Here is a 15,313-nt window from a genome sequence, read left to right as displayed (position 1 = left end):
GGGGGGGGGGGTTGCTAACTTGACGTCACATTTTAAGGAGGTTCGATGTAATTTTTTAGCCCTAGGGTGGTCGTATGGAAAATGAAAATTAAAAAACTTAAAGTTACAAAAATTTTGAAGTTTTTTGTAACTTCTTGTAGTTTCCTACAATCGGCAGTCGATATATTTTAACAATTTAAAGCAAAAATTATGTCTCTCTTTTAGTTTATGGTCTATGATGGTGTAAGTATTTATATTACATTTTGAGTAACTGTGCTCAAGTACTACAAAACAATTAAAAAGCGCTTATTTCACATTAAAGCGGGATTTTTCTGAAAACTTCATTCTTTTTTATTTACTTGAAGACGCTTTTACAGATTTTTCTGAAATTTCGTCAAAAGTTAGTTCATCTACTAGACTTTAACACATCAACAAGTTAATACCAAGAGTCAATCTAGATTTCAAGAAAATTAGGTTTGTTTGAAAACAAAAGAAAACGACAATCGTTGCTATTGTAACCTTTGTGTCTAAGTGACCAGTAAAAAAATAAACTTTGGTCATATTTAATCATCAAGGTGTATCTTGGCAAAAATCGAAGATTGGCTTCCTTGATAATTTTCATCTTCAAAACTACCCTAGGGTTAAAAAAGACTACATATGTCACCACACAATCAGTGGGGGAGTATTTATGTATTTAACTACAATTTTACACTTGTTTAATTTCCTCTGACAGCTTCATGTTCTGGACAGACTGGGGAACTAGAAAAATTGAAAGAGCATCTTTGAATGGATATCAAAGAGTCGCCATCGTAACATCAAATCTGCATTGGAACAATGGAATTGTCCTTGACAGAGGAAACAAACGCATCTTCTGGGTGGATGGATATTTGGACAGAGTAGAATCTGTCGACTACAATGGCAACAACAGGAAGCTACATTTTCAAAAGAGTGGTATACATCCATTTGACGTGACGCTGATTCCACCTTTCTTGTTCTTTACCGATTGGACTACGAATAAGGTTCACAAACTGGATGCTACCACCGGGAAAGCAATGGGCGATTACAGCATCTATGGCGGACGTCTTAATGGCATCGCAGCGTACGACTACGCCCAGCAACCTCAAGGTATTTAAAGAGGCTCTGCATGTCAGGAACATATAAGCGATTTAGAAGTTGCGATCACTGTTCACGACTGTTGCAAGTAACATCTTCCCCCAGGGAGGTTCTCCCATAAAAAGTAAAAATCGCGTGAGGGGCATACTCGTCACCTGACCATTTTTCTCTTTTTTGTAAGCCTGAATAAAAACTCGCACTTCACGCTTCGACCCGCAAAATAAACCGCCTGTTCTGCAGGCTACTTTTTTGTTTATTGCACCTACCATTACTAAATATTGCAAATTCCATCACTTATTTATCCCTGATCGCGCTGTATTCCTTTAAATTTTGCTAATACAAGATGCTTCCTTTAAATTTTGCTAATACAAGACGCTGTCAGATGAGATGTATTGCATTTATCTGACAACGTTTTACGTCTTTAAAAGCGTCAAGTCCTTGTGCTTTAAACAATGGGGGATGCAGCCATTTTTGCGTGGCACTGAATGCGACTGGTTACGAATGCGTGTGTCCTTCTGGAGTGACTTTGAACCCAGATGGAAAGACTTGCAATGGTAAGTAATCAGTGACGCTGTTTGCGATATGAACTGACGTTAAATTTTGCTTTATAATCAAAACAATGCTCACGTACAATTTAACCCTCGGACGTACAAGCAAACTCATACCCCCATCGTCGTACAAGGGGGGGGGGGGGGGTGGATGGAACCCCTCCCCGGAGTTTTCGTTATATTAAGGCGTAGCGAAATTCTTTTGGTCTGAGAAGAAAGCCCTTAGCTTGCTCTACAAGATGACATAATTTTAATTGGCTGTGACGTCATATGACGTCACGTGACGTCATGAGAGCCGCCATCTTGGATCCGCCATCTTGGATCCGCCATCTTGGATTTCAACATTTTCTTTGAAAGTCACAAAATAACGGACATTGATGCGAAATCAAGCTAGAATGCTTATGAAATGTAAAAATAAACAAATCTTGCACTCCTGTTTTAAAAAACTGGAAAAAATCAAGAAAAATGTTAAAAATGACGATTTTTGGCAAGACCTGCTTGTATTTGTGATGTTGCCATGGCAACGTCATATACCATGGACACATGGTTGACATGTCAAAATTTCCGCAAAGGATGAATAAACAGCTACCGAAAGTTTCAGCATTGTAGGGTAAATGCTTTTTTCAAAATTTGGAAAAAACCTTACGGGGGGGTGGCATCCACCCCCCCCCCCCTCCTTGTACGTCCGAGGGTTAAAATAAAAACATTGAAATATTTGTAATGAAATCAAATTAATTTTTTTCTATTTTATACGATTGGAATTTAATTCTAGCTTAAATCTTAGTATTTTATATATTTTAATCTTTTTATCTTTTATTTTAAGTACACTGTAAGGTGTTCTTGTGCCTTTTTAATTTTTACTTTTTACTAGGGCCTCTGTTGATAACAGATAGAGTAACCTTATCTAAATAAAGGCCAACTACTATTTTTTTTACTGGTCTTCACGGAGGGAAAACTTTGGCCATTAAAGCATAAATACAACCTATTTTCAAATGAAAATTCATTTATCTGTAACAGAGTTATCTCTTATCTGGGATAATATAGTTGTACATACAACTTTTATAGATTTGGAAATGTGTATCAAAGACGGGTCAACAAAAGTCTGTTTTGTAATTTGATCGGGAGTCCTTCTAAGTCCCCTTTCACGTAAAAAATTGGACAAAAGATGTCTGATATCGCAAGAAAAGTTTATCACAGAATTAAAACTTTTGGTGACGACTTACAACTTAGGTAATCTCAGAAACAAAAACAGCAATACTTCTTTTCTAGGTTTTGTATCACTTTAACTATCTTTTCTTTTTCATTTTACAGTAACTACGCCACCTCCAACAACCGTAACACCCAGTGCCCCACCCCCACAAGGTTGGTATTTTTTTGACGTCATAAAATAATGTCCAATATCAATAAGGTTTTGTCTCCTATAATACACTCTGGATAGTCTTATTATAAAAAGTGCCTTTATTCAGCACAAATATAAAATATTTTTTCGGCTTGACGTGTTGTAATATTTATCGGCTGCACAGAGCTATTCAGGTTTATCTTAAGTTCAAGCATTCCTGATTTACACATCCTTAACACCCGTTGGTTTGTCGCGTTTTACCAGATGCTATGCTTTGTTTTCAATAGCATTTTGACACAAAAGGTGCAAAGCATGTGCAGTCGAAAACCCTAAGTGCAGAATAGAATTGCAATGCATACATACAGCAGGCAGCAGCAGGCATACTGCTAGTTTGGAGCTGTATTTTCATGCATGAATGAATGAATCCATTATTTTTGGCTGCTTGGAGGTGTATAAGAATACTAAATGTACAATGTCCCCAACATTTTCAAGATTTTTTGTTGTGTTTTTATCACGTACCTTATCATTATAACATAACTGCTCATTTGACCATCGAATTGTCTTATTTAACTTTCAGTACTTGCTTGCGATTTCGACGGGTCAATGTGTGGCTTTGTTCAGGACAAAAATGACACGTTTGATTGGACGCGAAAATACGGGAGTACTACGTCTTCGCAAACAGGACCATCCGCTGACCACACCGGAAATGGTATGATGTCCTTAGACCCACACAGCGGTCAAACGCAGCGCGCGTGCGCAGTTCATGTGTAATTCCCGCCAAAATTGTCCATACAAAGTCTTAAATTTTCCGAAAACTTTCGCTTTAAAGCCAAAAGTTAACGTTGTCCCTGGAATGTTAAGGTTTATACGCCGCTTATGGATTGTAAATTTGATAATTCATCTCCACTGAGTGTCCCAGCTTGAACTGTTCTTTCACCGTACCATTTCTTTAATGATTTCTTGCAAAAATTTGCCCACTTTCGAGTCAAAAGTTCGAAGCGGCAAGGACCGGATGTGACGTCAATTTTTGCGTTTGACCGCTGTGTGCCTTAGACCTAAGAAACGTAACATCTAAAAACTATTTCTTACCATTGAGATCTAGTTTAGCCTTGTTAAAGTTAACCATGCAGCTACTGAGAAGCAAAACTGGTTCGACAATTAAGTTAAAACCGATTGAGCTCTTCCAAAATCATCCCTCTCTGCCCGTCATTGAAGACAAAAACGGCCAGATCAGGGTTGGTTGGGGTTATCTGCGAAATAAATGAATATATGGTCTTAATATTCTATTTTTTTTTTTTTTTTCATCTAACAATGTGAAAAATTTCCCGTCACTCATCCGTTGCAGGATATTACATGTACACAGAAGCAACTGGTCAATCATCAGGTGACACTGCTAAACTGAACAGCCCCAAGCTGCTGTCCAGAGGCAGCGGGTGTCTCATGTTCTACTACCATATGTATGGTGCAAGCATGGGGACACTTAAGGTGTACATAAATGGAGGACTTGTGTTCACTGAAAGTGGGGATAAAGGCAACATGTGGCTCAAAGCGAATGTAGATTTCTATGTATGGGGAATCTACGAGGTAAGAAAGCGTCCCAGGGAAACACCAACAGCACAGTTATTTCAGTACCTTAATCGTTATCCTTTTTGATTTTGTGAAGTTTTGTATTAATAGCAAAACCGCATCGGCTTTACAAGTGTTTGTAAGAGTTTTTAAAACGACGAGGAGACTTCAGAAAAGAGAAACTTCCAGAAGCAGACTTGTCTTACTAGAACGTAGTTAACCGCGGACGTACAAGCAGATTCATACCCCCACAGTCGTACCGTCGTATTTTGCACTGTGTAGAAATACCGTAAATTCTAATACAAAATGACATAAATTTTGTTGGCTTTGACGTCATGTTACATCACACGACGTCATTAGTGCGCCATATTGGATCCGCCATCTTGGATTTCACCATTTTCTTAGAAAACGAGTCTTCTTCTCCTGTCCACGTGAATGAGCGGAGAAATGAATAAACAAGGAGGTGAATTATCTGCCATGTTTCTGATGCTTGAAATAGCGTAGAAAAAGACCCGAAATTAAAATGGGGCCTGGGAACGAAATCTCACAAAAACCCGCTTTTGTAGTAAATGCGACTCTATAGATTAAATGTCTAAATCAAATGTCAAATTTAATAAGGAGTCGATCCAAATAGACAAACTAACTAACCAAACAACCAACAAACAAACTAAATATATATCTAACTAACTATCTAACTAACGAGCTATATTAAAAGAGGAAGCCACATAGCTCTAGCTAGTTTTAATTTGGTTCCTTTATAAAGGAAGAAATGGAATTTGGAAATGTTGGTTTTTCAAGAGGAAGGAACCCCCAGAAAAAACCTCTGTGCAAGGCAAGAGCCAACAACAAATTCAACCCACATATGACACGTGGCCGGAATAAAACCCGCGCTACACTGCTCCAGCATAGATGTGTCCCTGCTTACGTAACCAAGTACCCCTGCAGAAAAAATGTCATAAAGTAATTGCCAGTGTTAAGCTTGTTTGATGTCACTGTATTTTAGCCCCTTTTTTCTATCTTTTGTTATGATTGCAGGTTACATTTGAAGGAATAATAGGATATAGTTTCCAGAGTGACATCGCAATAGACGATGTCATGTTGAGGCCTGGACGTTGTCCTGCAAGTAAGAACATGAGAAAAAATATAGAAAAACAGTATGTGGTATTTACAAACGTTTTTCATTCCTTTTTAAGATTAGAGTTAATGTTGGAAAAATTGTCGATATTTTCGCAAAAAGAGCTTCCCATAGGATAATTCTAGCTAGTGAATGGAACGTACAGTGGAATCCCTTATACAAGAAAAGTTACCAACGTTTTCTCCGCGCTGTTTATCATTTTCTTTATTTCAAAATTGATGGCATCAACTATGTTGCAATAAACAACGAAACAGCAGCGAAATTGAAACAAAGTGAGCAGGAATGGTGGCCTTAAATAAGAAATTTCTTATCATTCTATAAACTGAGTTTTAAGAGAAAACTACCTCACTGCTATAAATTCCCCAACAACGCCCCCTGACACAAATAAAACACAATTCGCTTTTTTTTGGCACGGAGAGAATTTTATTATTAGCACAAACAGTAAAGAACAGCCAACGATATGCCTAATAAACCTCTCTGCCACCCTATGACAGTAAATAAAATCACCCCGGGTGGGAGGGTGGGAAGAAGAAACGAAACTGTACTACACAAATTTCAGTCTGGTACGCTCGAAGTGAAAACTGACTCGAACTGAAAAACGAAACTCCTATCACCTGATACTAAGGGTGTGCGTTGCGCAATTAATCCCTTTGAACACGTGCTTGTCCAAAGGGGGTAAATTCCCCAACAACGCCCCCTGACACAAATAAAACACAATTCGCTTTTTTTTGGCACGGAGAGAAGTTTATTATTAGCACAAACAGTAAAGAACAGCCAACGATATGCCTAATAAACCTCTCTGCCACCAAACGGAACGCGCCAAAAAACGAACTGTGCACTGAAAAAAAAAATAACTACGAAGTACTAGAAAAAACAGCAGAACGAAGCTGCTGAGCGAAGGCGAGCTTAGATTCGACACTAAATTCTAAATAAGCCTTATACGCATCACTTGCCCAGTCGCCGTATATCTGTATGAGTTCACCTGGTACACCGTGATTAAAGGCCCAAGAGGCCGCACCTCGACGGAAAGAATGACCTTGATAGGACGAAGCATCCGGAAGACCAGCAGTGGAAAGAGCCCGACGGAAGGCGGCGATAAAACGATCCTGAGTGAGAATAGTAGGACCATAATGGCTAGGCAAAACGAATAAGGCGGACCGGGAACTAGCGGGAACGAGACAAACCATACGTTGATATGCAGCGACTGGACATAAGGGAGAGCCCGGTAGTCGTAACAAAGGAATATGTAATTTTCGCTCTCCGAACTGAATAGTTTTAGTACATTTAAAAGTAACAATTAGCCCATGTTGATTTGTTGCAACATCGCTCCGAGTAAGATTACGCGAAGGATCAAAACACTTACGTGAACGTGGTACTATATTAGCTAACCTCGCCATTAAAAAGAATGTAAATAGAAAGGCACAAAACAACGTGCACGAAATAGGATCGTTCTCGAAATCTAAAACCCTGGAAATTTGACACAAAATAGCAGGAGTAACTGGCGGAGCTCTGCATGGGGTGTGGAGCGCGTTACGTGCAATGCCACGCAACGTCAACGAGAGTAGAAAATCCTTATTAAAGGGAAAATCTAGCCCTGAAAACAAATGTAACAGCTTAACCCCTGACAAATAGTTACGAATAGCGGGAGGACTAAGAGTACGGCTGAGAAATTGCACATACAGACAAATAGTATCCAACGTAGCTGGCGTCGGGGTTAATCGGAAATATGTACAAAATAACAAAAAGGCTCTAAATTGAGTCCTTAAATTACTAAATGTTCCAGCACTATAAGCCGAACGGAGCGTGTACTTCCAATCCTTTCTCAATGCAGATAATGCTAAGAAATCTACAATAAAAACAAACAAAAACGGTCCATTAGAAAGGACTGTCTAACTGGAAGAAATTAATTGGCACAGAAACTGCAATAAGTTGATCACGTTGAACACGGTTCAGAAATTGTTCTTTAGCCCGTGAGGGCACATTCCAGCGAGAAAGCACGTCAGCGTCACTGTTCAGCACACCAGGAATATGAACCGCTCGAATCTCAAACTCGTGTGCTGCCGCCAAGAAACAGAATTCTCGCAAACAAGAATTAATAAAGGCATTCCGACATCGTCCCGAGTTCAGAACAGTGACTGCGACTTCGTTGTCACACCGAACAGTTAAACGAAGGCCGCGCCAAAGATGGCCCCACAGTTTGAGAGCAACAACGATGGTCAAAAGTTCCAAGGCATTAATGTCAAGATGCTGGCTGGAGATGAACTCTGGAAACTCCGCATGAAAATAATAATGCGCACAAAGGCCTCCACAACCGGTTAGACAAGCGTCGGTGGTAAACATCTCGCCAGGAGACGACCAGTTATTTACGGTAATCATTGACACACCGTTGTATACACGCAAAAACCTGCACCACCATTGAATGTCTTTACGAAATTCAGAATTAAGATTAATGTGATGATGATTAAATTTCACCGTCCGTAATAAACGAAGAATTCGCGCAATGAAGACCCGACTTTGGCGAACACACTTCGATACAAATACCAACTTGCCTACCAGCGACTGAAGGGATGATTTCGTTGTGGTACGTTTATGTAACCAGGTGTGTAACAAGCTCTCAATTTCGACTAATCGGTCAGAGTCAACAGATAAGGTAAAGTCAAGAGTATTGAGCTCGACACCCAAACAAGTCATTACTGGAGAAGGAGGACATGATTTATCAATAGATTCTTCTAATCCAAGACGATGCAGCAAAACTCCAACCTCATTAAAATGAGACGTTGCCAAAGGCGGCGGCGAAACACCAATAAAGTCATCGAGATAATTAAATGTACTTAGTCCGCGCCGGTTGAGAATCCAAGTAACTGCGGAAGTAGAGCGTTGACATGCCATCGCAGCAGAACGGAGACCCATCGTTAAAACTGTGTCAAAGTAAAATTGTCTGTTCCAGGTATAACCAAGTAAATGATAGTCATGGGGATCGACGGGGAATTGGCGGTACGCTTTTCGAAGATCGCGCTTGTAGAGCATGCAACCCCGACCGAGTGAAACAATCGCCGAGACGATGGCATCAATAGTGGGATAACTCAATTCGAGTTGAGCTCCAAGAAAAGAACCAGAAGGAATACCGTCATTAACTGAGGAGCCACAAGGCCAGCTTAAATCCACGATCACTCTTCGTTCCTGAGAGTCGCGCTTGGCCACCGTGTTGAGAGGAGAAACCACAAAACCGTCAAGAAAAGGCGGTGCATCAAAGGGTCCTACAACGCGACCAAGTAAAATCTCGTTACTAATATAGTCCTGAACTGCGGAAGGAAAATCCAACGCGCCACGGTGGGTACGAAGGTCGAACACTGGAAGGGTCTGGTTAGTGTAGCCAAGTGGCCAACCAAATTCCAAAAAGTCACAAATGACACTGTCCTCATAGTCTTGAAGCAAGGCACGCCACACTGGAATATTCAGTCGAGAAGGAACGGGAATACGAAGTCCGGTATAATTGAACTGTCCCGAAGAAAAAACAGCACTGTGAGCGTCGATAAAGGAACTCGTGACAGGACGTGTTGCGTAATCAAAAACTGAATGTCTTGATTATGAAAACTTAATAAACGTATTGTCTTGTGGGGAAAAACTAGAACTGGAACACGAAAATTCTGACTGTCCAGAATCGAAATGTCTCGCAGGAGAAAAGTCTTGCAATAAAAAGTCTCGAGTAAACTGGCTAGAACCACAACAAAAATCCAAAACGGGCACGCCCCCAGCTTCGGCTCCATGAAGACTAGGAGGCAAAAAATAGTCTAGTTTTTTGACGTCGCCGGCGAATCTTTCGCAGAATCTTTTAGAGGACAATCAGAAGAATGCTCACGATGTGACTCCTGCTTTCGAAGACGAGTCCAGCACGCTGCGCAGATATGTTTCAACCATTTGCGTTCGCCACGGAGAAATCCGAAGTGGTCTTTAACGCTAATGCATTGTTCTCGCTGATAATCGCGACAAAATAAAACTGGCGCTGAAGAAGTCGGCGATTTCTCCTTCAATGGGTGTCCGTAAAGTGTTCTACTTTCCAAATGAAGATAAGAGTCTCCCCATTTAACAAGTCCACGCTCAATTTCGAGCAACACTGAACCATGAAAATTGAGAACGGCCGACCATTCGTACCGTTGTGCGAAGTACATTAAGGATACCAGATGTTTTTCACGCTCCGTGCGCTCTAAAGGAGTGATATCCTTACATAACAAAATTTGAGCGTATCCAGCCACGAACTCCGCCAACGTTAACTCCTCGTATTTGATCTCGCGCTGCGCTCGTGTGATACAAAGAAAACTGTGAGGCCATCTTTGAGGATACAAAACCGCACTGGTAGCTTTTGCCTCCCGGCCCGATTTTAACTTACCAGGACGCGAGGAAGGTGCAGAAGTAGCTCATGATTGCTGAATAGGGTCGGTCTCATTCTCAGACTCGCTATCATCCGAACCACCAACGCCAAGGTGCTCTACCCGTCGATCCACGGTCTTAGCTAAATCGGTCATAGCACGAAGCTCTGGCAATGTAACAAGGGGCGGGACTGCTGGCGCTTGCTGCTGTTGTGAAGAGGCAGGACGCACTAACGCGCGCAACTCGTTAGTCTCCTGTCGAAGAGATTTCAATTCGGTGGATAAGAGCTGCACCGATGCTGTCAAAGATTGCAATACGTCAGGGTTTGAAGAAGCGTTAGCACCAACCTCGTCGGTATGCTCTAGCTCATCAGCCGCATCGCGATCCTGTTCGGTATCGTTGTGAACTGGACCCGTACAATCCTTTCCAGGACGACCAAAATCATGTGCGGACTTTAACTCTTTGCAACCTGGGCACTTGCTTTGACGACCCATTAGGATAAAACGAATGAAGAAGAAACGAAACTGTACTACACAAATTTCAGTCTGGTACGCTCGAAGTGAAAACTGACTCGAACTGAAAAACGAAACTCCTATCACCTGATACTAAGGGTGTGCGTTGCGCAATTAATCCCTTTGAACACGTGCTTGTCCAAAGGGGGTAAATTCACGAAAATGGCTAACATTAGGACCAATTGTTTTCTAGTGATTTGATTCTGATTGTGTTATTAAGTTACTTTCAAATAAAAGGTCACCGTGAAACCTATAATAAACTATGTCATCCCTTGGCTACAATAACGATATTTTTAATAATGACCTATTCTTAGTTTTAAAGAGGGCGCCTTTAGGGTCGTCTTGAAGTGTATCGAAGCAATGGAAAAAGTCTGAGATAGCCGACATGTCTCAAGGTGTTTTCTTTAACAGTTTTTATTCAAGAAAACTGTAAAAGTGAAAGTTTACTTATTACAAATTGATGCTTTTGTCAAGAAATTAACTAGCAAGCGACATCAAAAACTGAAAAGGCCAAGAGTCTGCGGACTATGAGCGATCACTTTTTGTTTTAGGGTCAGTCGAGCGCAAGAGCAGGCTGTTCCGAAAACGCGGAGTGCGGAGTGCGGAGTGCGGAGTGCGGAGTGCGGAGTGCGGAGTGCGGAGTGCGGAGTGCGGAGTGCGGAGTGCGGAGTGCGGAGTCCGAAAATGCGGAGTCTGTAAAAAAATAAAAATAAATAAATAAAATAAAAATAAAATAAAAAAAGTGTGATAAAAAAATTAAAATAAAGTGAAAAATATATAAATATTAAACTAAATACCTTATTGTTACTTATTTTCGCGGGACTTAACTTTCGCGATTTTCAAAAAATCGCGAAATTAAAGACCCGCGAAAATTAATTCTAACCGATTTCTATTGTATTTTTTATGCTAATTACGTATTTTTGGCCATATCGCGAAAATTAAGACCCGCGAAATATTCCTGTTCCATTTTCGCGAAATTAAGTGCCCGCGAAAATAAGTAACAATAAGGTATTAAAAAAATAATACACATTTTTGCACAGCTTCGCCCGAAGCAGTGAAGCGGATCGTTCAGACCGCGGCCATTTCTTTCTTCAAAAATGACTGCAGTTCACGTTTCACGAAATATTAACAAACAGTATTTCCAATTTTTTGGAATCACTACTCGTAAACTTCAAATAACTTTAGTTTCTTTTTTACCAAAGAGCCTAAAGCCATGTTGCTTCGTAAAAAATAAAATACGCCTGGCTTTCCAAGATCATGATACACAGGAAACCCTCTAAACTGAAGATCCATCAGCTACGTGGCACTTGTCAACTCCGCCTTCTAAACTTTTCGCATTCTAATTGACGAAGTTCATTTTTTTTAAAAAAAAAAATGTGTGACAACGATACGTTACGCAGACTTATAGTTATAGTGAAGTAAAAAAAAAGAGATTGGCCAATAAAAAAGCAAAAAATAAAACTTTTCAAAGAGTGCCAAAAAGCCGTTCAACCGCACTGCTCTGCTTGTCAAAACAAAGCAAAAGCTATTGCAAGCTTGACATAACCATTACCAGTTATCACGATTGTCCTTGACACAGGCGTGTTTCCATGACACCTGAAATAAACGGTTCCCAGGTTCCGAGTTCCCAGCGAAAAGAACTTACAATCAAAAGAATTAGTATTCTTGCACTGAAAACATGATTTCAACCAAAAATGACATGTCCACAGATGGATGTAGATATCCACGGCACAAAGGCGGTTAAATGACTTTTGGGGAAATTTTTCTTTATTTAATTTTTGCTTTTTTATTAAGTGCTGCGGACTAGCGTATCGTTGTTGTACATTTTTCTTTAATTTGAACTTCGTCTAGCATAAAAGGCGGAGTTGAAAAGTGCCACGTTGCTGATGGTTCTTTTAGAGAGTTTACTGTGTATTCGTGGAAAGCCAGGCGAAGCAACATGGCTTTAGGCTCTTTGGTAAAAAAGAAACTAAAGTTATTTGAAGTTTACGAGTAGTGATTCCAAAAAATTGGAAATACTGTTTGTTAATATTTCGTGAAACGTGAACTGCAGTCATTTTTGAAGAAAGAAATGGCCGCGGTCTGAACGATCCGCTTCACTGCTTCGGGCGAAGCTGTGCAAAAATGTGTATTATTTTTTTAATATTTAGTTTAATATTTATATATTTTTTATTTTATTTTAATTTTTTTATCACACTTTTTTTATTTTATTTTTATTTTATTTTTTTTTAAATTTTTTTACAGACTCCGCATTTTCGGACTCCGCACTCCGCACTCCGCACTCCGCGTTTTCGGAACAGCCCGCAAGAGCACGCGAGAGCGCAAGAAAATTAGATTACTTCGCATGAAGAGACGCAATAAACGACTGAGCCCGGGAGAAAACTGAAGGATTACTTGTAGTCTAGAACAAGTCCCCTTACCTTTCCTTCTCCTACAAAAAGCGTCCAAAGTTTTAAGTTTAAGATGGGAAATACCTGAAGTTGACTTTTGCCTTAAAATTTCATTTTAGATGCAACTGTGTCTCCTCCAACGGTGCCAACGACAACAGGCGGCCCACCACTACCAAGTAAGATTTGCTCCATTGCTAACTAGACTTACTGCTGTTATAAGTCACAAAGCTACATTCTAGAAAAAAAAAAAACCAAGCTCTTGAGGGGGATGTATGCTAAGTAAAGCTATTGCTTGAAATTTTCTAAGAACTCTATATATTGAATTAAAACGAATGAAAATAGCGTCTTTTAGAGTTAATATGAACGAATGAAACATGAATGTTATATAGCTGTGATGGAAACCCTTGCCTTTTTGACAAAATTGCGTATACAGTATTTATTAAATTACCAGTCTTCGTTATTTTCCAGGCCTTGGTTGTAATTTCGACCAATTTATGTGCGGCTTTGTTCAGGAAACAAATGATGTGTTTGACTGGACGCGAAATAAGTGGGGTACTCCATCTTCGAGTACGGGGCCATCTGGTGACCACACCACAGGAAATGGTAAAAAAATAATGCGTCTTTATTTTTTACATCCACAGCGTATATCTTATATAAAACAAAACAAACTTTAAAATTACAAATTGCCGAGCATCTTTTCACCGTTCATTTTCGGCAATTTGCCATGGTGATGTCAAGTTGCTAACACATCAGTCAACCATACGAAATTATTGCCAGTTAAATTTTAGAAAAAGTCAGAACGTTTGGTAGCGTTCTGACCCTGGTCTGAATAGGGTTAATGACTGTCTTAAGAATGTAAGCCTTCGAAGTTGTCTTGAAGTATTCCGAAGATGACTTTCGGATCAATCAGTCAGTCAATTGAGTTATTTATGCCATACGCATGGGATAAGGCTGCCCACCACATCCGAACCAGGGGCTCTTGTTAAAAGCGTATGGCAATAATAAAAAGGGTAAAATTAGAATAGAATAGTCTTGGAAATTTGGTATGAAATATGCTACTGGTAATATCGTTGAATATATACTACGAATAAAAGATCGCACGACCTTATCTGACAATCATTGATCAATAGGTATTTGTATTTACTCTTGATTTCCAATAGAAATATGCATCTTTTCACCGTTCATTTTCGGGTACAATCCATTTTTACGATAACTGTTTAAAGTACGGTCACGTTCCCAAAAATCCCAAATATTTTCCAATAGTTTACCCGGGGCCCCCCCCCGGGGGCCGGCCCCCCCCAAGGGGCGGATCAGTCTACCAATAGTACCGATGACTGTTACGAAATGTCCGGTAAAGTTTTGTTGACGTTCAAACATTTTTCACCTGTTTTCTGTTGCAGGATATTACATGTACATAGAAACATCAAGCCCTCGACAGCCAGGTGACAATGCAAAACTCAACAGTCCCAAGCTGCTATTCAGAGGCAACATGTGTCTTCAGTTCTACTATCATATGTATGGTGTAGACGTAAGGACATTAAATGTGACCATAAATGGAAAAACGGTCTTCAATGCAAGTGGAAATAAAGGCGACGTGTGGCTGAAAGCTAATGTTGACTTTAATTTATGGGGAGTTTATGTGGTAAGGAAGCAATTCATGGCTAAGAGAGCGGACATGTGTTCAATATCTTATTTTATCGTTTTGACCTCTTGGTCATGTATCAGTCTTTTCACCAGTAAAAGATATGGCATAAAAAAGAATCCTCTGGGGAATGAACTTAAAATCCTTGTGTTCCGTTACAATTGGCAGGAAAGGAAGTTTTCAAGAGTTCCAAAACAGCTCGATCAAAACTATAAAAAGAAAAGGATTTTTTTTAACTGACTTCACTTTTTTATTTAAAATAACGGTCAAGTAGCTCCCAAAAATCAATCATGGGGCATAATGTAATGGTACAATGGTTAAATTAGTTATTCAGACACTAAGTTTCATTTTTTGTAATGATTGTAGGTTACATTTGAAGGGATTCGAGGATTCGGTTTCCAGGGCGACATTGCAATAGACGATTTCCTGTTTGTTCGGGGACATTGTTCCGCTAGTAAGTACATAACGAAGATTTAGCGCGTTTTGATTATGAACATAACGGCTTTCGAATTGTGTGCCATGCATTTTCAAGACTGGAGTTCATGTTAGAAACATTCTTAGTATTGTTATTTTTGGCAAAGGGACTTTGCATTGAATGCTTCTAATGAACAAATAGAAGTAATGTAATGCGGGTGTCTGTTTTAAAATGCACCATTAATCACATAACAACTTTTTATCAAATGAACCTAATACCAGCCCCTCCGCCCCCCTTGTGGTTAAG

At 39.8% G+C, this 15,313-nt stretch overlaps 3 protein-coding genes across 4 annotated transcripts in view; 1 reads left to right on the top strand and 2 right to left on the bottom strand.

Annotated features, from left to right (window-relative positions):
• Positions 1–15,313, top strand: part of LOC144644768 (MAM and LDL-receptor class A domain-containing protein 1-like) — a 47,727-nt gene that overhangs the window by 28,224 nt on the left and 4,190 nt on the right. For both annotated transcript variants that reach the window (XM_078504294.1, XM_078504293.1), the window contains 10 exons: positions 713–1,104; positions 1,521–1,646; positions 2,952–3,002; positions 3,557–3,688; positions 4,325–4,563; positions 5,581–5,668; positions 13,070–13,126; positions 13,419–13,553; positions 14,351–14,592; positions 14,959–15,046. In XM_078504294.1, the coding sequence (XP_078360420.1) occupies positions 713–1,104; positions 1,521–1,646; positions 2,952–3,002; positions 3,557–3,688; positions 4,325–4,563; positions 5,581–5,668; positions 13,070–13,126; positions 13,419–13,553; positions 14,351–14,592; positions 14,959–15,046 (1,550 nt within the window). The remainder of the gene's footprint in view (positions 1–712; positions 1,105–1,520; positions 1,647–2,951; positions 3,003–3,556; positions 3,689–4,324; positions 4,564–5,580; positions 5,669–13,069; positions 13,127–13,418; positions 13,554–14,350; positions 14,593–14,958; positions 15,047–15,313) is intronic.
• Positions 6,092–10,009, bottom strand: LOC144640279 (uncharacterized). The gene is made up of 3 exons (XM_078499464.1): positions 9,906–10,009; positions 7,679–9,260; positions 6,092–7,569 (listed from the first exon to the last, which is right to left on the bottom strand). The coding sequence occupies exons 1-3, from the start codon at positions 10,007–10,009 to the stop codon at positions 6,535–6,537; spliced, it is 2,721 nt and encodes a 906-aa protein (XP_078355590.1). The 3' UTR covers positions 6,092–6,534.
• LOC144640268 (uncharacterized) lies at positions 10,096–10,542 on the bottom strand. The gene has a single exon (XM_078499458.1). The coding sequence runs from the start codon at positions 10,540–10,542 to the stop codon at positions 10,096–10,098; it is 447 nt and encodes a 148-aa protein (XP_078355584.1).

This window comes from Oculina patagonica, chromosome 2 (assembly GCF_052425735.1).
Source record: "Oculina patagonica isolate OP01 chromosome 2, crgOcupat, whole genome shotgun sequence".
Classification (NCBI taxonomy): domain Eukaryota; kingdom Metazoa; phylum Cnidaria; class Anthozoa; order Scleractinia; family Oculinidae; genus Oculina; species Oculina patagonica.
Note: the sequence above shows the minus strand (reverse complement) of the source record. Positions and strands in the feature narration are given on the sequence as shown.